This window comes from Phodopus roborovskii, unplaced genomic scaffold, assembly GCF_943737965.1.
Source record: "Phodopus roborovskii unplaced genomic scaffold, PHOROB, whole genome shotgun sequence".
NCBI classification, from domain to species: domain Eukaryota; kingdom Metazoa; phylum Chordata; class Mammalia; order Rodentia; family Cricetidae; genus Phodopus; species Phodopus roborovskii.
The window spans coordinates 10,306,095-10,328,330 of record NW_026126434.1 but is presented as its reverse complement, the minus strand read 5'-3'; the positions used below and the strand labels follow the sequence as shown (position 1 = coordinate 10,328,330).

Here is a 22,236-nt window from a genome sequence, read left to right as displayed (position 1 = left end):
CCATATGTACTCTCTCCTCCCTACCCACCCAACTTAAGTTTTCTTCTTTTTTTTAATCCCCATCAAGTTAGTGTTGTTCAACTATTCTTGGGAGTGGGGCCTGACCTAGAGAATGGTTGACACAGTTTAAAAAAAAAAAAAAAAAAAAAAAAAACTGACTCAATAGAATTAGTGGGGATCAAGTTTTACTGGGAATTATTTCTAAAACTAGAAAGACATGGCTAAAATCAAAGTACTTTCAGAAGTTGGAGGTTTTCTCATGTATTTCTGGATCTACATCTGTTAAGCAGAGGATGCGGCCACTTCTCACTCAACTTGTTTAAATGACAATTATTCATATGATAAACATAATATGGATTTAATCTGATATTTTAGAAGTGTTTGGGGTTGTAGCCCAGCTGGTAGAGTGTTTGCATGGCAAGGGTAAAGCCCTGGGTTTGATCCCAACATTGCATAGATGGGATGTGATGGCATTAACTCTTATCCCAACATGTGAGAGGTGGAAACAGGAGTTCAAGATCATCCTTGGCTACACAGCATGTTCAAAGCCAGCCTAGGTTCAGGCCCCACCCACCCACTCACCCACACAAAACTAAGTATAAAAAGTTTAAAATAGCATTGTGTGTGTGTGTGTGTGTGTGTGTGTGTGTGTGTGTATGCTACAACAGACTGTGGAGGGTAGAGGCCAACTTGAAGGGGCTGGTTCTCTCTCCTTCTACTGTGTAGGTCCTGGGGATAGAACTTATTACTACTGGCAGCAGGCAATTTTACCATCCTCCCCAAAGTATTTTTAAAACTTTGTAATGATTCTACTATTTTCTTGCTTGCTTTCTTTCTTCCTTTCTTCCTCCCTTCCTCCCTCCCTCCCTTCCTTCTTTCCTTTATTTTTTCTTCCTTTCTTTGCTTTTTCAAGACAGGGTTTCTCTGTGTAGCCCTGGCTGTCCTGGAACTTACTCTACAGACCAGGCTGGCCTCAAACTCAGAGATCTGCCTGCTTCTGCCTCCTGAGTACTGGAATTAAAGGCGTGTGCCACCACACTCAGCACAAATACAAGTATTTTAATGATAACACTGGGGGCTGGAGAAATGGCACAGTTAATTATGTATGGGTACTTTGCCTGCATGTGTGTCTGTGCACCACATGTATGCCTGGTGCCCACAGAGGCCAGAAGATGTAACATGAGTTCTAATTGGTCTTAATAATAAAAGCCTGGAGTCAGATATAGGGGAAAATGCTGGGAGATCAGAGAGAAGGAGGAAACCAAAACTGCCTTTATTTCACTAGCTTCCCATAGGAAAAGAGAGCGAGCAAGTTCCTGTTCCCTCCCACCTATATTCCTTTCTCCGCCCAGCCATCTCACTTCCTGTCTGTACACATCTCCAGACCTCTATGGTTAGCTAGTGGCAATCTCTACCCTCTGATCTTCATACACGCCTTATTTGTGCAAACAAGATATCACCATAAGAAGAGAGCTGTTGTATATGGGTGCTGGGACCAAACCCAGGTCCTCTGCAAGAGGAGCCAGTGGTTTTGTTAGCTTTTGTTTTATGCTGTTTTTGAGACAGTATTTCTCTGCGTAACAGCCCTGACTGTCCTGGAACTCACTCTGTAGACCAGGCTGGTTTCAAACTTGGGAGATCCACCTGCCTCTGCTGGGACTAAAAGCTTGTGCTGCCACCACCCAGCTGGAGCCAGAGTTTTTAACAGTTAAACAGCTGTCCCATCAGTTTTCAGCATGTGGGCAGAAACCACTTTGGGAGTCACCTGACCCTTTCACAGGGTTCACCTAAGACCATTGGAAAACACAGATATTTACATTATGATTCATAACAGGAGCAAGATTACAGTTAGGAAGTAGCAATGAAAATAATTTTATGGCTGGGGCCACCACAACATGAGGAAGTGTATTAAGGGGTCACAGCATTAGCAAGGATGTGAACCACTGCTCTAGCCAATCCCATAAAGAAGTTATTTTTAAAAATATTTTACGTGATGTGTTTGTATGTTGTCCTTCTGTGTATACACACCGTGTTCAAAAGGAAACAAGCTCTCTTCCATCTTGAGGAAGACTCTCCCTTGTTTCTGCTCCTGCACGTTTTCAGAAGCTTCTTACCACTTCTGCCCCACTTCCCATCTCACCCTAGGACTGTCGGGACTCCTGACTTTATAGCTGAGAGCTGTGGCTGGGGCTCAGGGGTTCAAAACAGGGTTTCTCTGTGTAGCCCTGGCTGTCCTGGTCTCACTCTGTAGACCAGGCTGGCCTTAAACTCACAAAGATCTGCCTGCCTCTGCCTCCCAGGTTCTGGATTAAAGGCCTACACCTTGGGCTTTCTTATGTGGGTTTTTTTTTTTTTATATCAAACTAGGATCATTAGACCTGCATGGCACACTTTTAAATTCTTAGCTATTGGAGATGGCTCAGTGGTTAAGAGCACTCGCTGTTCTTCCAGAAGTCCTGAGTTCAATTCCAAGCAAGCATACGGTGACTCACAGACCATCTGTAATGAGATCTGGTCCTTTCTTCTGGCCTGCAGGCATACATGCAGACAGAAAACTGTATACATAATAAATAAATAGATCTTTTAAAAAATGCTTAACTGTCTTGCTGGTCCAACTTCTTTGTTTTTTGTTTGGTTTGTTTTTAGAGACAGGTTTCTCTGTATTACTTTGGAACCTGTCCTGGAACTAGCTCTATAGACCAGGCTGCCCTCGAATTCACAAAGATCTATCCACCTCTGCCTCCTGAGTGCTGGGATTAATGGTGTGCACCACCAACTTCTTGTTTCATATATTTTTAATTTTGTATATTATTGTGTGTGTGTTTTTGTGGGTGTATACACATGAGTGCAGTACCCTTAGATACCAGAGGTCTCAGAGCCACTGGAGCTGAAGTTACATGTGTTTGTGAGCAGCCTGACATGGGTGCTGGGAATTGAATTCAGGTCCTCTGCAAGAGCAGAGAGCCATTTTTCCATTCCCAAGTTTACTGTTTAAAATTAATTATAATATGGTTTTCTTGTGAGGCTTATTATTATTATGGGTACTGTGGCTCTTAGGATCAAGGCTAGATGGACAACACATAGTTGGTACCTATTTGAAAATTAACACAGACAAGCTGAACTGGAGAACACACACAGATTCTTCACAACTACCAGAGATACGTGGGATTTAGGGTGATAGGAGATACTCAAGGGTAGAGTATTTGCCTAACATGCACGAGGCCTGGAGTTCAACCCCTAGTCACCACAAAACAACCACTGAATTACTGGGCAGCTGCAGGTACATCTTGGCAATAGGGTATGGTACAAACTTAACAAATGTGCTGAAGGAAAACAAATGTGACTAGATAAGGACATGGCTCACAGTTCCCAGGACAAGAACAGTATCAGTATGAAAACTTTTTCTTTCCTGTGACTTCACAAAAGATGTCAGACAAGATATGGATACTAATTCTGCTAGGCAGCTAGATGTTTCTGGTTAGCAGGTACTAGGTTTGACTCTTGACACTAGGTTTAAGAACTGATGTTCAGAAAACACAAAATTCTTTGAAAGCACCTGTCAGATAATTGGGGTGCTATTGTGTAGCTTTTCACATGTGAAAAATGGGTTAGGTTTTTGAAAGGTTACCTTTGATTTGTTAAGTATGTCTCAGTGCTCATGTAGCTTCAAACTAACAAAATGAAATTATAGTGCTTTGAATGGCATTCTGGGTACCTTTGGAAGACAGTAATCCTGTCCTTTTTTTAATCTTTAGGATACAGTGCCTGGCATCTAATAATTCTGCCATTTTGGATGGATTTAAAAGAAGACAGAATTTTCTGCAGAACTGTGAAGGCGTGAAGAGCCAAATGCTCCCATCCAGTTCCCTGCTGCAATTAACCCCTGTTATAAATGTCTAACTTAAAGATGAGGTCTTACACTGTAGTTCAGGCTGGCCTGGATCTCAATGGGTAATCCGCCTACCTTAGCCTTTGGAGTGCTGGGATTACAGGCATAAAGCACCATGTCAGGATTAAAATCTTAGCTAACTTTGGAGAACTCTCTTTACAACTGGGGTATGTAAAGATCCTCTAAAGCTGAACACCTATGTTATTATAACCCCACGATATTTCAAACTAATTATTTCTTCCTTTTTACCACTTTAAAGTAGTTTTCAGTACCTTTTACTAGAAATTTGTTATAGTTTTCAATAAAAGAAGCATAAAATCGTTGGTCCCTTTCTAACTGGCACTAACTTTAATTTTCCTTGATCAGTTTCTCCATATGTGTAATGCTGACTTACTTCCCAGTAGCCATTCTCACCAGCCACAGGAATATGGACTTCTCAGGTTAAAGAGACATGGTGGCTGAGAAGTAACTCATCCCTGATGGCGGTGTGGTCAGATATATCCCAGTTGTACAAGTGGCAGACCTTGTGCTCATGAGGCCCTTCCTCCACCCCATCCATTTTTTCAGCCAATAATGTCACATCCATTCCAAAAAGGAAAATAAAATCAAACAAGGCAAAAAATTCCTCCAAATGAAAAGTGGGCAGATGTCTTAATTTTTGTGTCTATAGTAGTAAGTCATTCTGTTTAATTTGTAGAGAACTTGCCATGTTTTCAAAGACTTAAAAGGCATCCTGCAAAAAATGTGCTCCGAATTGGATGTGTTTCAAGGATTGCACTGAAGAAAAAACATGATGGAAATTTTATATATATATATATATGTATATGTATATTTTTTAAAAGTAAACTCAGATTCTGTGGTAAAAGCTGGTTATATAGTAGCATATTTAATAGCAATAAAATATTTACCAATGGTGAGTTTGTTAATCCATGTATAGAGAGTAGTATATGGGCAGGGCTGGGGAGGATATTTCTAAAATCAGCGTGTCTACTGGACTACAGCCAAGTGAATTGGGGAAATGGGAAATGAAAATGGAAGGAGGAGGTGAGGATGTAGCTCAAATGGAAGATTTCTTGCCTAGCATGCTGGAGGTGGGTGTGGCAACTCATGCCTGTAGTCCTAGCACTCGAGAAGTTGGAACTGGAGGCCTAGAAGTTCAAGGTCATCCTTTGCCATGCCAAGTTTGAGGCCAGCCTGGATTAAAGGTTCTATCTCAAAAGGAAGGACAGACTGAAAACTTATAGAACTGTCACAGTTTCTGCTAAGCTTTGGCTGTGGACATTCACAATGGTGCCGCAAATACACCTCAACTCCCTTTTTCTTAGTGGTGCGGACGACAGATGTCACTGTTGAAAGAAATATCTTCTTTAGTGCCATTAACACACACTAAGTAGTTTCTTTTTCCATTGTCAACATATCTGGATGGTGCCCTGTGATGCTAGATGAAGAGAGGAACTTAAAAAATAGAATATTATGGAATTACCACCCCAAACTCACCCTTAATGAGGTATCATTGCATAGTACATCAAGGACTTTTGAAAAATTGTTAAATGCATCAAGTCTGTCACCAAGATTGCATTTCCTAAGGGCCAAAGGAGTAAATCACCCCCAATTCCTGAAATTTCTTTAGTGTTGATGTTGACTTCATCAACATCATTTGCTTTTGGAATGTAAGATGGCTAAGCTGAAGCCAGATGTTGAAAAGGCTGTGTGATATTTTGACGTTAAGTGGTTTATAAAAAAGCAGTGGGCCAGTGAAATGTCTCAAAGGGTAAAGTCTCTTGCTGCCAAGCTTGACCACCTTGAGTTCAATTGCTGGGATCCACATAGTGGAAGGAGAGAACTGACTACCAAATATTGTCCTCTGACCATACAAACACACACTAGTAAATGCAGTGTCAAATGTTTCTTTTGTTTTATATTATTCTTTTATAGTAAAACACATTGTTGTGGAATATTGTTTTTAAGGTGTGTTACTTTTGTTTATACTGTGGAACATTTGTTTAATGATGTAAAGATATGTTGCTTTTGTTTATGCTGTATTTGTTTAAGTCATGAAACTGTGATTCTTTGCCTGTCTAAAACACCTGATGGTCTGATAAGGAGCTGAATGACCAATAGTGAGGCAGGAGAAAGGAAGGATAGGCGGCAGGGCTGGCAGGCAGAGAGAGAAATCTGGACGAAGAGGAGGAACAAGATAAAACAAGGAGAAGAGGACGTTAGGGGCCAGCCATCTACCCTGCCAGCCATGGAGTAAGACTGAGAGATACACAGAAGTAAGAAAAGGAAAGAGCCCAGAGGCAAAAAATAGATAGGCTGATCAGGTTTAAAAAAAGCTGTCTAGAAACAAGGCAAGCTAAGGCCCAGTGTTTATTTATTAGTAATAACAGGTCTCTCCGTGTGTGGTTTGTTTGGGAGCTGGGTGGCAGGCCCCCAGAAGAGTAAATAGTAAAAAAACAAAAACAAAAAACACCAACACATTTTTAAAAGTCAACAAAGGTTCAGCAAAAACTTGTTGAGTTAAGGATCCTAAGCCTGATGACCTGAGTTCAGTCCTCAGGACTCATGGTAGAAGGAAAGAACTGGCTTTGGAAAGCTGTCCTCTGACCGATACACATAAAGCTAACCACAATAAAGTCAATCCTTTTTAAAATCCAAGTTTTATTGCTTATATATTATTGTCTTTATTAGTGATCGTAAACTTATGACCTGTTTTTAAGACTCTCTGAATGGGTCACTAGGCATTGCAGAGTTGTCCTGCCATGTCCAAGCCCACACCTGTGGCAGGCACATATAGATTTTCATCACATGAGCATGTGTGTGTGAGTATACACACACACACACACACACACACACACACACAAGCTTTTTAGATTTATGTGTATGAGTGTTTTTCACACAGTTATGTGCTTATCATTCACAGGCCTGTTGTCCTTAGAGTTCACAAGAGGGTGGTTGTCAGATCCTTTAGGACTGGAGTCACAGAGAGCTGTGAGTCCACATGTGAGTGCTGGGAATTGATCCCTGGTCTTCTGCAAGAACATGAGAACATGTAAACTTTTTGTTTGAGACAGAGTTTCTCTCTGTAACAGCCTTGGCTGTCCTGAAACTCATTCTGTAAACCAGGCTGGCCTCGAACTCACAGAGATCTGCTTGCCTCTGCCTCCCAAGTGCTGGGATTAAAGATGTGTGCAACCACCTCCACCCAGCAAGGACAATTTTAACAGCTAAGCCATTTCTCCAGTTGTCCTGCATCCCAGTCCCCAATGCCCCACCCCACCATGTCTCTTGGTTTTGTTTGTTTGTTTGTTTTTAAATAAATTTTATTGATAGTGGTCGAAACTTCAGCACCTCAGTAATAGATTCCCATGCTGGTGTACTGTTTAATTACATGTGTATGTTCTTAGATCATGAACCTATTGCAGAGTGTAACTTAGCAAATATGATACTGGGAAATGTCTGCTTTGGCATGGGAAACAATGGTAAGAGCGTACTGCTGCATTTTGAGAACCCATCTGAAACTACAGCTACTTGAGAAAACGGCACAGGAAAGAGGCTGTTGTCCACCAGGGGTGAGGGAGCTATTAAACAAGAACGAGGACACCCTGAACAGACCAGAAGTCAGCTTCTCTCCTGATGCCTTCTTACTGGCTTCTTAGCAGTTTCCACCTAGTTACTGGTTGACAGCACCCTCTTCTGGTGTTGACTCTAACTTCCTCCTACAGCACAATTCAAAACCCAGGCAAAGCAGTGCTTTGAGGAAGCTCTGTGATAAAAAACCTGTACAGCTCCTGCAGAGGTCTGCAGTATGCTTTCCAGGGGGGAACTGATGGCCTCTTCTGGCCACCCCGGGCATTCATACACATACATCCATACACATACAGACACATAATTAAAAATACATTCTTTTTAACTCACAAAACTGTTACTAAAGAAATGGTGGAGCCAGGCATGGTGGCACATAATTTTAATTCTAGCAGAGAAGGCAAGAGGCAGGCAGATAGAAGGTGTAAGGCAAACTTCAGCTACATAGTGAGTTCAAGGCCAGCCTGGGCAACTTGTTTCAAAAAGCCAAGGCCAAAGCAGCAGCCATCTCAGTTAAGTGTGAGCGCCTCTGCCCCTCATTTCTCATATTTTGTTGCATTTACTAATCTAGCTTACTTGGCTAACAACAGCTTTTAAAGGTAAATTGGCTGAGGTTGTATAGCTTCTTGCTCTTCACTCTCCTTTTTCCTTCGCATCCTCAGCAATCTGTTCCTACTGTCTCCATCAGTTCATGGCTGCCCCATCGTTTCCATATTGTAGCCTGAAATGTTCTATTTTGTCAGAAAAATTTCACATTCACATTCAGTGCTAGATGTAGTTTGATAGCTCTTTTCAGTCTCTAATTATGGAAACCATTTTGGAAACGACCAGAGAGGCAAGTTTAGAAATAGTACCTTTTTTTTTTTTTTTTTTTTTTTTTTTTATCTTAAAAGTCACACAGTTGAATAAGCTAAGGCCAAACAAAGGCAAGGGGATTTTTATAGAACCTTTCGTAAGAGAATAGCCAAAAAAAAAAAAAGAGCACAACACTTATCTTTTCAGGGTGCATCAACTCTCTTAGGATATTTGGAAAATAGGGTCAGCAAGATGGTTCCATTGGTAAAGGCTTCTACCATGGAGCCTGGCAATCTGAGTTTGATCCCCAGGACACACATTATGGAAAGAGAACTTCTACACACAAAAGAAAATGAAAACAAAACAAAAAACTAGAGCAAGGCATTGTACCATAGGCCTTTCTTTGATCCTAGCACTGGGGAGGCAGAAGCAGGCAGATCTTTGTTAGTTTCAAGCCAGCTTGGTCCACATAACAGGTTCCAGATCCTTTAGGGTTACTTGATAAAACAAATGAATATCTAAAACAAATTAATACAAATATATAGACTATAAAGATTAATAAAGTTATATTTGGAACTAGAAACCATGATCCAAGACTTTAGTTCCAGGCAGGAGGCAGTGGAACAAGATAATCACTTGGGCCCATGAATTGATTATATTTTGAATCGATGTCCATGATGGTTTATATTGATGGTCAACTTGACAGGATCTAGAATCACTTAGAGGAAATCTGCTGAGCATGTCTATGAGGGTGTTTATTGGTTAACTGAAGTGAGCAGACACACCAGTTAGGTGAGTACTGTCATCTTTCTACGTATTGTGGATGAATGTGACCAGCTGCCTCATATGCTCCTTGCCATGACTTCCCTGCCATGATGACTGTACCCTCGAAATATGAGGCCAAATGAAACCCTTCCTTACATCCCTTCTCAGGTATTTTGTCATAGCAATGAGAAAAGTACTGTTACACATCTCTAGGTTTATATCTCCTTTTCCATCTAGCTAGAGAGAGATCAGAGAATTTGTTCAGGCAGTTTAGGGCTTAGGAAGCATTTATTGTCACAGAAGATGAAGGGAGCAGGGCTCTCTCTCTCTCCATCCCAGATTAGGCACAAACCACACCCAAACATCTGTTTTCACAGAGAGAACCCTTACTATGCAGAGAAGAAAAGGTAAAGTAGCTGCTTTCTGACTCAGGCAGAAAAATAGCAAATTAAGAGGAAGAAAAGGGGAGGTCTTTGTTAGAAAGGGCTAGGATACGGACAGTAAGGGAGATAGGAGACAAGAGAGAAGGGAAGGGGACAAAGGGAAGAGGGGACAGGTATTCGTCCCAAAAGGACTGCTTCTGGATAGAGAGGAGATAGTTGTGGCCCATAAGCAAATGGTTGTTTATAAAGGTAAAGTCAGAAATCCCCATGTTAAGATGTGTTTAATTTTAATTGGGCATGTTAATTAGCCAAAGGGGGCTTTTGATTGCTGGATTTCAATACTTTGATGGCTGGACCTTAGTAGTCAGCCTCAGGAAGAGGAACTGGCTAAATAAGGGGGTAGTCCTTGGTGGAATGTAATCTAAGTTTTCAGTGAGGCAAAGGGAATTGGGGATAAGGGCAGGGCCTGCCAGAGCCACATGCTTGAACTGGCTAGTGTCCCTTCAGGAGGTCATTTTAGAAGAAGTCACTTGAGGAGGGCGTTGAGAATAGTCTGAAGTCTTCCTTTTCGGGCTTGCTATAAGAAGTTTTGGCCTGAGAACAAATACCAAAAATAGGATCCCAAGGAGCTAAAATCTTACTTCATTGGTGTGAACTTCAACTACAAGATAGCAGCACCTGTTCCCTTTACCCGTTTCCTGTGGCATTCTCCACATCACCTGTTTCCATGCCTATCATATTGGAGGGGCACAATGGCTAACACTATAGAACTGGGGTGTGGGTGAGGCAACAGGATAGATTTACAAAAGCTATTTAAATTTTGATTCATAACGATTTAGATGAAGAGACACATATCTATTCATCTAACCTTCGGGAAAAGCATTTTTTTTTCTACCATTCTTCCTTGAACACACCCGGTGTTCATAGAATTGAATCCCTAAAAGTATATTCAGACAAACAGTCATTGACTTTAGGCCAACACTTAATTACATAGAAGTCCAGAAACTATCGCAAACTTAATGTTGTGAATATTGTGATTCCGGTTATTCTCATCTAACCCCCAAACTCAGGGCATGTAGCCACTTTTACTTTTGCTAAGACCTGTGTTTGGTCCCATGTTACAAGGCTGCTTCTCTAGTGGTTTGCAAGAATGCCTCTGCACCTACGTTTGTTTTTTATCTCTCCCCATCCCAATGAAATAGACAATAGTGTGAATGAAGATATCATCACATGATAAAACAGGTTTAAGGGCCAGGATTGTTGTTCAATTGGTAGCAGGCTTGCCTGGCTCTGAACGTTAGGTACTGGGGACTGAACCCAGTCTTTGTGAACATAGGCAGACCAAGAAATCAACTTGCTGTTGTTATCTTTTGTATAAGTTTCTAACTCAGACGCAGTTAATTCTGATCAGTAAAATTAAGCGTATTCATTACAAACAGGTAATCTGTCAGGCACATTGGGCTTGCTTTCCTTATCATAGGCTCCTTTGGGTTTTTTCTATTCCTTCTGTTTCATAGGAGCAATGGCCTTCCAACTTTCAGACCGGTGTGCCATCTTGGATGCTGAGCAATTATCTAGTCCTGCCTGAGGGACAAATTCCTTTCTCGGGTGGGTTTTGTTTCTTCTCAGGAGCGTGAGAACATGGAGACAAAATTTAACGGCTACTTAAGGGGCGGACGTCCGTGCAGACCGCAGTCCGCCGCGGGGCCTGGACGCCCGCCTGGCGGGGAGCCGTTACACGCTAACGCTCCTCCCACGCGGGGGGCGGGGCGAGGGCTGCAGCTTCCGGCGGCGAATGGCTGGCCGGCGCGTGGCGCGCTGGCCGGCTCCAGCGAGGGCTTGCCCAGGAGCTGGTGCATGGCGCGTCAGCCCCTCTTCCCTACCGCTTGTGAGGGGGCCGCTCGAGCCCTGCAGGGCATGCCGGGAAGGGAGGTGTTCCAAGTGGGTGAGGGGGAGACTTGGAACCCTTCGTGCCGCGCCGGGGGCGCAGGAGTCCTCCCTGGAGATTGGCCCGTGCTCGGGCGAAGCCTGTCATTTCAGAGCATGGGCGGGCCCACCGGGACCTCTTAGCGTTTTCATTGGCTGACGGAGGTTGCGGCTTTCTGGAAGAGTTTCTCCCAGAGAGTCCGGGCTGGTTTGCTCCCGCCGTGCGGTGCGTGGCCCGGAAGTGACGCATGGCCCTGGCCGGCGGCCGCCCTGCCCCCGCTTCCTTTCACGCTGTCGGTGTCCGTAGGTGGTCGTGGCCACCGCACCCGGCGGGAGGTGGCGGCGGCCAGTAATGCCCGGAAAACTCCTCTGGGGGGACATCATGGAGCTCGAGGCACCCTTGGAAGAGTCCGAGAGCCAGAAGAAGGAGAGGCAAAAGGTGCGCTGCGGCTGTGCCGCGCCTCCCTCGGGCTGCGCTGGCCTGGGCGGGGAGGGGAGCGGTCCCTGAAGGGGACGACCTGTCAGTACCGGGCGCGAGCTTCCGAGGGCAGGCTTCCCCTCGCCTTGCTCGGCCCTCTGAGGGCCCGGGGACCATCCCCATCGCCACTCTCCCGGACCTGGAGGAGAACGGCATCCGTGGCACTTCAGCCGACGTCGGCCTTTGCGCCTGGATCCCTCCCAAGAGATGGGCAGACTCGAGCTCCCATCGCCGCGGAATCTGCTCATTTTCCCTTTCTTCGGCAGCGAGGCCCTTCATTTGGTTTTCCAGGGCCTTCGAAGAACATAATTAAGAAAGATGATGGTTTTGCCTATTTGTTGCTTCTCTGTCGCGGTGTCGTGTCAGCAGCAGTCTTGGGGAAGGCTATCCTAGGGTTACAATCCTCCATGATTGGGTAATACAGCTTAAGGAATAGTGCCACAGCCAGGGTTACCAGGGTTTGGCTGTGATGGAGTTCGTGGGGTTGTATTATGAATAGCCCTTACTGTCAGTATTTTCAATCCACAGGTATTTATTGAGCCTAATTTGTGCCAGACTCTTTGCTGAGTACCAAGGAGCTTAAACTAATTAAATATGCAAAATGGTCCCTGCCCACCAGGAGCCTGTAGAGGAATTTTTAGAGGCTATACCCCCACCTCCGTCCGAAAAAAAGAAAAGGAAGAAAAAACAAAAATCAAAAAACCCGAAACAATAGAGGATCTTAAGGTGCTAAGAAAATGCACAGGTAAAATTTTTAATGGAGACATTTGACCTGGAGAAAAGAGAGAGAGAGAGAGAGAGAGCTGAGGAGAATAACAGTGACTGTGGGAAAGATGAAATTTGATAAAATATTTATTCTTAAGCGTGGTAAAGGTGAGGGAATACCCCTAGGACTTACCACCAAGGTAAAGCTTAAATTATAGCTAACCAATCTTGCTTCCTTATTCCCTTTTTTATGCCACCTTCCTAGTGGGCATTGGATTGGCATGCCTGACAAATGCCCAGCATTTAGCCATATTCCCAACATCCGTCTTTTATGTTTTTGTAGAATATACTAAATTCTGAGCTTACATTTTGTCACTTCTAGTTTTCAGTGCTGGGGTTTGAACTAGACCGCATCCACTGCTCATGTTTTTACCTTTTTTAAGTGTATAACTTGGTGTAATTAAGTGTAATAGACTCGTTCTGTTGTCATGACCACCATCCATATCGTGAACCCTTTCACCTTCCCAAGCTGAAGCTCTTTGCCCTTTAAATAATAACTCTCAAGGCTTTGAATTTTACTTCTGTAGGCATGTGGGGTAGATGCTACATATAATCTCCAAGCAATTATTTTAATTGTAGTTAATCTCGAAAAGCTCATTTTTCCTTTCACACCTAAATCCTTTATCTGATCTATGTCTAGGTAATTTTTTTCTCAACCAGTGTACAATAATCTCATTCCCCTTCAAAGGTCTTGTTCCACTGTTATCTTTGTGATTGGTGTTTCTATGTGCTTCCTTGTAAAGTTAGTTTTTCTTTATATATCATGAATATCTCCCAAACATTCTTGAGGAAAGTGATGGTATCTTTGTGGAACCTTACATTTCACTATGTTCTTATATATTGGTAGCTTTCACATTGTTCAGTTCTCCAGAAATATCATACTTGTTGATTGCTCTTCATGAAAGGAGAACATGAGATTTGGAAATGGACTGGAATATGAACTGGCAGAAATACAGTATTAGGCCAGGTCTGGCCAAATGAAGATGATTCTGCTTTGGGTATATTGAGATAGGGAATTCGTGTTCTCAGAAAATGAATGAATATAGAAAGAGGTTGGAAGTGTGTGTTGAAGGCAAAGACTTGAGCTTCTGCTGAGGGTGAGGAAGAGATAAGACTTAATAGTGCAATGGAAACAGGTGATAGTATCAGGCCCTATAACTCCAGTATAGACTTAGTGGAGTTTTCAGTACTTTGGAAGGTTTCGGGGTTTGGACTTAGAGGTGTCACATTGACTTGCTCTGTCTTCTCCCCAAAGTACAGGGTCCTAGAGCTGACTGTATAAATAATCTTGCTTTTCTATGGGACTTACTTCTTTAGGGAGCTGTGGGATAGTGCAGTTAATTAAAGATCAAATGATGCAGTACATTTTTTTTTTTAAAGGCATTTTCACATAATACTCAGTTTTCTCAACTGTTTTATGGATGAGAAATTTTTATGCTAAAGTCCTTTAAAAATTGTATCAGAATGGTGAAAGTTTGCTTGTAGTTTTTAGTATAATGAAGTACTGCTATCTACGGAAGCAAGTAATTTATGTATCTATTTGATCAAGTGACTCTGAAGGACTAAATTTCCAATTTTTGTGTGGTCTGTAAATATTAAAAACATACAAACAAATAAAAAACAAAAGGACCTTCTCTCCAGAAGAAAAGAAAATCTAAAATTTTTTTTCTTTTAGTATGTATGGGTGTTTTGCCAGTGTGTATGTATGTGTACCACATGTGTGCCTGTCCTCTGAGGCCACAAGAGGCTATCACATCCTCTGGAGCTGCCCTGTGGGTGCTGGAAATTGAACCTGAGTACTTTGGAAGAGCAGCCAGTCCTCTTAACCACTGAGCCATCTCTCCAGTCTTAGTTTTCCATTTTAAAATTGAAATTACAGAATTGTGCCTTGGTGTTTGGCTTTTTGGTCATTGCTCTGATAACCTAAACACAGTCTTAATTTTCAAGGTTATAGTCCTTCTGTGGAAGTGTAACAATTAATTTTGTATAAATGACATAGTTTTGTTTCTCTTTAATCAGAGATCAAGGGGAACTATGTCTACTAGTAAGTATATACCTGTTTCATGCTCTTGGGAAGTGGAGGCAGGAAGGTTGGGTGTTAAAGGCCACCCTGAGCTACATGAGAACCTGTCTCAAAACTGAACAAACAATTCAGGGAGGAAGTATGATGTGAAAAGAACATAGACTTTCAGGTCAGACAGGGCTACATTCCATTCTGTCCACTTCCACCTGCAGAATATCCTTTAGAACCTTTGGCAAATATTTGACCTCTTAAATTCTGTTTCTTCACCTATAAAGTGCAAAGATAATACAGGTTCACCATCCCTTATCCAAAATCATTGGAGCTAGATGTGTTTTGAAATAACTAGAAATCGTTAGAAGGGTTGGGGACCTGCATCCTTAATATTAAATATGTATAGTCATGCTAGAGGAGATAAAGAGAGACTATATAAGTAGCTTCACATTAGTTGTGTCAAATTTTGCCCAAATGAATTCAGATCAGATAAGGTTTTGTCTCCATATAAGTTACAAAAACACTTTCGGTTTTCAGAGCTTTATGGATTTCGGAATTTCGGATAAGGGATTATGGACCTGTACTTCCCTGATAGGGTTGTTATGAAGATTTAAACAAGATAAGCCGAAAACATTACACAATGATGGGTAGGTACTCAATAAATTTTTTTTCCCTTTTGGAGATGTTAGAGGTTTTTATTTGATTTTTATTTATAATGTTAAGACTTCATTCTTTTTCTGAGGAGGAACTATTTAATTTTCCTAAAAATCTTAGGATGGGATTAGAAATGTTCTAGACACTGAGTCTTGAACAGGCAAGAGATGGCATGACAAATTGAAGCAGGTAAGATGCAGACTTCGAATTACTAACCAGTCTGGATTTCTTGCAGGTAGTGTTGAGTGTAACTGTAGGTTGAGCTTAGGCAGTTGGGGAGTCATACTTGAGCTTTAGAGTCCTAAAAGGAAAGCTTGTCACTGTTTCTTTCTTTGTCTACAGAGTGATAGAAGGAAGTCAAGGCACCATTATGAATCAGATGAGAAAACAGAAACAAGAGAAAATGGTGTTACAGATGACCTGGATGCTCCCAAGCCCAAAAAAGCTAAAATGAGAGAGAAGCTAAATGGAGACACAGAAGAAGGATTTAGTAGATTTTCTGATGAATTCTCCCTATCTCATAAGTCAAGAAGAAAAGATGTACCAAACGGAGATGTTGATGCCTATGAAAGAAGGTCAAAGCGAGTGTCATCCTTAGAAAATTCTACTCATAGATCAAGTGATAAAGTGGATGAGGTACATAATATTTACTATGTTGCATATGGTGTTGTCTTTGAAATGAAGGCCAGCTTGATATTTTAGATTCATTAGAATTGATTCTATACTATTTAGTTTCTAACGTTCTATGAGAACCAGTATAACTCAAACCTGAATCTTTTTCCCTTTGGCCCTTGTTTCTTTCATTGTTTTTTTTTTTTTTTTTTTTTTTTTCTTTTTCAACATTTATTTGTTGGTTTGTTTTTGGTGTGTGGAGGGTAAGTCACTTTTTCTTCTGCTACATGGGTTCCAAGGATAAAACTCAGGTTGTTAAGCTTGGCAGCAGATGCCTTTAACTACTGAACCAACTAGCTGCTACTCCACGTCCTTGAGTAAGAGTTTCTTTGGGTATTAAATGTGGAGAAGAATAGTAGACATGCTGTAGTTGTGTTTATTCATTTATTTGAGATGGGGTTCTCATATACTAGTCTAGGCTAGTCTCAAATTTCCTAGGTAGCTGAGGATGACTTTGAACTCTATCCTTTTGACTCTGTCTTCCAAGTGCTAAGATTACAGGTGAATACCACCATGTAGAGTTTTTGGTTTTGGAGATAGGGTCTCACTCAATAGTACTATCTGGCCTGGAATTCATGAGAGATTCACCTGCCTGCAGCCTGAGTTGTGAGATTAAAGGTATGTGCCATCATGTCCAGCTGAGCTGGCCTTATATCTGCCATACCTCTTAGGATAGTTACTTTCTTTTTTAAAAGAGTTTTTCCTCCTCTTACGAATGTATGAGTGTTGTGAGTTTTTTTTTTTTTTTTTTTTTTTTTTTGCATGGATATAAATGCACTATGTACATTTCTTATGCCTACTGAAGGCAGAAGAGGGTGTCAGATCTCTTGGAACTGGAGTTACAGATGGTTGTAAACTGCCATATGGGTGCTGGGAACCCAACCTGTGTCTCCTGAGTGCTGGTATTAAAAGCATGTACCACTGTGCTTGGCCTCTCTTGATAAGAACTTATTATAATCTTTAAATCTGATAATAGCTAATAATTTAAGCCCTCACCATTATTTCTTTCTGCTGTATTAGGTATCAAACCTTGGTGCACTGAGATTAATTTATGTGAAACCCTTGGAGGGTTGTGGGAAGGGGTGAATCTTTGTATTGCTGTTCTGTATTTTTCTACTTGTAAATTTATTATTTGCCAAGAAGCACACGTGCTAATTGAGTTCAGTAAGGACCTACAAATCTGTGTTGCTAGTAGAATATACAGATTATTCCTGGCTTTGTTGAAATTCACCTAATGCAATGTTAACTGTTGATTTTGTGTGTGTGTGTGTGTGTGTGTGTGTGTGTGTGTGTGTGTGTGTGTGCGCGCGTTCAGGGAAATCAGAAGAGGGTGTTGGATCCTTGGATGTTGGTGAGTCACCTGACATGGGATCTTGAAACTAAATTCAGGTCTTGCAAGAACAAAATTTGTTTTAAAATGCCAAAATGGTTATTTTCTTCCTATCAAATTAGATTTCAGGAATTCTGCTTTTAGGAATTAGCCTGCATGTCTAATAATGGTCAGTAAATAAAATATGCTGTCTATGCAGTAGAAAACAACTATTTTTTTCCTGCTGGGCAGTGGTTGTGCATGCCTTTAATCCCAGCACTTGGGAGGCAGAGGCAGGCAGATCTTTGTGAGTTCAAGGCCAGCCTGGTCTGCAGTTAGTTCCAGAACAGCCAAGGCTACACAGAAAACCCTGACTCTAGAAACGAACAAAAACCGAAAACCCAGTTCAAATTATACATATATGTGTATATATTTATATAAAAAGACTAATAATAGTGTATGATGCATCAGTATTAGAAATAGCTTTTCCTGGTTCTGCAATCATCTGAGCAAGATTGTAGAAACATCTAGCATATTCCACTAAAAATAAATAAATAAATAAATAAATAAATAAACAAACAAACAAGGGGCCAGAGAGATGGCTTCATACTTAAGAGTACATGTTGCTCTCCTAGAGGACACAGTTTCAGTTTGTCATCCACATTGGGCAGCTCACAACTGCCCATTACTCTAGCTCTGTACCTCCAGGGGACCTGATGCCCTCTCTGGCCTCCTTGGGCACCTGCACACATGAGGCATGCACACAGACATACATTTAAAATAAACATAGTTTTTAAAAAGGACATTGAAGGATGAAAATACATGTTTGAAAATATTTTTGCAGGATTGGACATGGTAGTGTATGTCTTTAATTCTATACTTGGGAGGCAGAGGCAGGTGATCTCTTGAGTTTGAGGCCTCCCTGGTCTACTTAACAAATTCCAGAACAGTCGGGGCTACATATATGGAAATGTTTGACCATGTACAACTAATCACAGCACTCTTAGAGGTGGGTGCATCATGGTCCTTTGCTGCTTAGCATGTTAGAAGGCAGCCCAGGCTACATGAGACCTATCTGGGAAGTCCTTTCTCTCTCAAAATGAATTAAAAGTCAATGTAAACTATATTATTTAGAATTTTGGTTTCATTTTGACAGACTCTAACACGTGAACAAAAGGAAGGAGCCTTCTCCAATTTCTCCATTTCTGAGGAGACTAGAAAGCTTCTGAAAGGTACTGTGATTTTCATGTCATTGAAAATTTGTTGATTTTGAAAAATTTTGGTTCCTTTCCTGACCAAAAGAAGAATTTAAAAGAGAAATAGCCCATTCTTTTTAATTGCAGTTATTTCTACATCATTCTTTTCTTCATTCTGATTTGTTTTAACTGATTTGTTTATTCTGATGTGTTTGTTACATCAGACCATTTTATTCTAATTCTTCTTTGGGGTAGGAATAACTGTAACCATTACTAGGTAGTGTGTCTTTAGGCAGTCATGGAGGAATAAGGATTGTCATTTTCAAATGAATTGATTTTTTTTTTTTTTTCCTAATGCTAGTCACAAATTTTAATGAAATCTCATTTTACAGGTCGAGGGGTAACATATCTCTTTCCTATTCAAGTTAAAACCTTTGGTCCTGTATATGAAGGAAAAGATTTAATTGCTCAAGCCCGGACAGGAACAGGAAAGACATTCTCTTTTGCCATACCCTTGATTGAAAGGCTCCAAAGAAATCAAGAAACAATTAAAAAAAGCCGCTCACCAAAGGTAACGGTTATTAAGGAAGTAAAAGCTCTTAACATAATGAAAAGGGACAGAGGAAAACAATCTTTTGGTTTTTTTTTTTTTTTTTTTTTTTTTTTGAGTGCTGGGGTCAAACCCAGAGCCTTGTGCATGCTAAGCTCATGCTCTCCCACTGAGCTGTACCCTAAACTCTGAAAGAATTATACTAGTCTCAAGGTCAGGTATTCACCTGTCCCCCCCTTTAGAGTCCCCTTTTTTAAAATAAAGTTAAATTTTGATTCCTAAAATAAAAATCTGTTGTTTTTCATATAGGAAAATTTCAAGCAAAACTAACTTATGTTAGTTAGGGAATAAAAATGTACTATCTCTGAATGTGTAGATATCTTCCTTAACTTTGTGTTATGAAATCAGTTTACTTTATAGAAGTATTTCTACTTAGTGACTTTTTTTTTCATCCCTGGCCTTTACTTACAAATAATGAATTTTACAACAAGGTGTTCACTTGGAGATTCAATAAATACTCAATGTTATTTCACAAGTTGGCTTTTTATGAAGAATATTACACTATTGCTATTATTGGATACTAGATATATGTCTTATTTTATAAATAGTAAAATCAGTTAACAAGGAATTAGTAAAATTCTAGTTTAAAATTTGACATTTTTAGAACCAGTGAAGAAGAAAAGTCATCATAATTATTTGAACAGGTATGTTTGTGCTTTCAAATATTTCTAATGTTAAACTATAAAAGCAAATTCACATGTAAATGAATAGAATGACATCTTAATGGCTTAGGGGTAGCTATCATGTTGTATTGGCTGTGTTGGTTTTATAGGATAAATTGTTTTTCTTTGTTGAAATTAGGTAAAGTTGCAAGTAATGCAGATAGGAAACAGTTGCTCTACTTTAGTCTGTTAGAGCTTGTTCTTGAGATCATAGCCCTACTACTTTCTAGCTGTGTGACTTTGGGCAAGACTTGTATCTTCACTACGACTCAAGTTCTATTTCTGTAAAATTGGGATATTAATGCCACCTTGTCTGTTTTTCATGACAAAAAAAATTCACTAATCACAATCATTTATACAAAGCACAGGCACTGAGTGTATGAATCATCTTTACTGTGACTAATGTTTTGAGTTTAATTCTGTACCTGCTTCTTAAAATGCAGCAAATACAGTGACTCGCCTGACCTAAACTTTTGCATTCATTGACCTTACCTTTGAATAGATGATCTAGACAGCAGATAATGTAAACTGTATGTCTATTCATATCTGTGTTTTAGGGAAGTAAATTTGAAGAAGGATGAGGGAGGGACAAGGAAATAAAAAAGGCTTGGGAACCTCATTAGGAAGTTTCTTAACTCATGCCTTTCATCCCAGCACTCAGGAGGCAAAGACAGGAGGATCTCTGAGTTCCAAGCCAGCCTGGTATACAGAGTGACAAGAGTGAGTTCCAGGACAGGCTCCAAAGCTATAGAGAAAAGCTGTTTTAAAAAAGGAAAAGAAAAGTCTCATATTTTATTTTATTTTTTTGTTTGTTTGTTTTTTGAGATGGGGCCTTATGTAGCCCAGGCTGGCCTTGAGATCATTATATACTTGAGAACAATTATTTTGCCTCTCAAATGCTACAATTGTAAGGGTGCATTACCACACATGCTGTTAAGCAAAGCTAAGGCTTGGACACTAGGCCTTATGCATGCTAAGGGCATACTTTACCAACTGAACTATTCCCAACCCAGGAAAATAGCTTTTGAAATCTCATAAAATATGTTGTTGTAAATGTAAACTGTTGTTATTATTGGTATTTGTATTCTCTGCTCCAATACCCCAGGACTGGTCATTAAACCCAGCTTGTGCATGCTAGGTGATTATTTGCCACTAACAATATGCCCAGCTCTGTTTTTAAGTACTTATGAAGTGAATGTTGATATTCTTACTCTAAATGCATCTTTACAGATATGTACTTTCAGATTGCATTTGTATCAGTCTTTAGAAATGGTGCATCTTTGTTTTTTTTAAATTTCTTGCTCAGGTACTAGTTTTGGCTCCAACAAGGGAACTGGCAAATCAAGTAGCCAAAGATTTCAAAGACATAACTAGAAAACTTAGTGTGGCATGTTTTTATGGTGGAACATCATATCAAAGCCAAAGTGAGTAAATACATGCAATAGTTAAAAGTTATATTGACTTTAAATTTAAAGAAATGATGTAGAGGCCTATGCCTGATTTCTAACATATTTCTTCTCACAGTTAATCACATTCGGAATGGTATTGACATCCTTGTGGGGACCCCAGGGCGCATCAAAGACCATCTGCAAAGTGGCCGTTTGGATCTTTCAAAGCTGCGCCACGTCGTGCTTGATGAAGTAGATCAAATGTTAGATTTAGGGTTTGCTGAACAAGTTGAAGATATTATTCATGAATCCTACAAAACTGGTATGTCCTAATTGAAATAAGTACACTAACAGCTGTTCTTTGACAGAAAGCTTACACATTTTTATTTCATAATTTTTATTACCTTGTCTCTTGGCAATCTAACAAAATTAGTTACTTGGTATCTGCTCCTTAAAATAAGAAAATATAAAAGCATGCTCTGAATCTTCTCTTGATTATATTGTAATCATTTCTTGTAGATATACTAACTCATTTTATCCATTTCCTGAGTGATGGTTCTTTCGTCAATCCTTTTCTCCCCTGTTCAGTTTTCTTTTTGTTTCATTGTGAAAGTCTAATGGTTATATTAAGGTTTGTATGTCAAAAACTTGCCCCAAGTTTTTAATTTTTCTTTTGTTTTGAAGTTTGGGGTAAGTTTTACAAGTTTGGCTACATCATGGGACATTAAGAAAACACTTGAATTCTTTTTGTTTGTTTAAGATTCAGAAGACAATCCTCAGACCTTACTTTTTTCTGCAACTTGCCCACAGTGGGTGTACAAAGTTGCCAAAAAATACATGAAATCCAGATATGAACAGGTTGACCTTGTTGGAAAAATGACTCAAAAAGCTGCAACCACTGTGGAAGTAAGTAGCTTTGCCAGCATGTAGATTTTAGCTTTTAAATTTTGGTGTTTACTTTGAAATTTGATGAAGCTAAACTCAAGCTTGAGGTAGCTCTTAAAGCCTTGTCTCTTTTCCTGCCCTTATTAAGATATATAGTAATGCCTGGGACTTTAGCTTAATGGTAGAGCATTTGTTTAGCATTTGTGAGGTTGTAAATTAATTTTCTAACTCAGTGAGAAATGAAATACACCTGTATTTTT

General features: G+C 40.3%; 2 protein-coding genes across 6 annotated transcripts in view; both read left to right on the top strand.

Annotated features, from left to right (window-relative positions):
* The window catches only part of Stox1 (storkhead box 1), a 48,073-nt gene extending 43,976 nt beyond the window's left edge, over window positions 1-4,097 (top strand). The window contains exon 4 of the mRNA XM_051186809.1: window positions 3,756-4,097. Coding sequence (XP_051042766.1) covers window positions 3,756-3,900 — 145 coding nt within the window. The 3' untranslated portion in view covers window positions 3,901-4,097. The remainder of the gene's footprint in view (window positions 1-3,755) is intronic.
* A 7,490-nt stretch (window positions 4,098-11,587) lies between these two features.
* Ddx50 (DExD-box helicase 50) overlaps window positions 11,588-22,236 on the top strand; it is a 30,787-nt gene continuing 20,138 nt past the window's right edge. The window contains exons 1-9 of one of the 5 annotated variants that reach the window (XM_051186800.1): window positions 11,617-11,782; window positions 12,350-12,566; window positions 15,138-15,247; window positions 15,597-15,890; window positions 18,392-18,467; window positions 18,824-19,002; window positions 21,010-21,127; window positions 21,228-21,413; window positions 21,852-21,997. In XM_051186800.1, coding sequence (XP_051042757.1) covers window positions 15,705-15,890; window positions 18,392-18,467; window positions 18,824-19,002; window positions 21,010-21,127; window positions 21,228-21,413; window positions 21,852-21,997 — 891 coding nt within the window. In that variant the 5' untranslated portion in view covers window positions 11,617-11,782; window positions 12,350-12,566; window positions 15,138-15,247; window positions 15,597-15,704. Of the gene's footprint in view, window positions 11,783-12,349; window positions 12,567-14,611; window positions 14,631-15,137; window positions 15,248-15,596; window positions 15,891-18,391; window positions 18,468-18,823; window positions 19,003-21,009; window positions 21,128-21,227; window positions 21,414-21,851; window positions 21,998-22,236 lie in introns of those variants that run through there. The other 4 variants (XM_051186799.1, XM_051186802.1, XM_051186801.1 and 1 more) reach the window with 4 other exon arrangements.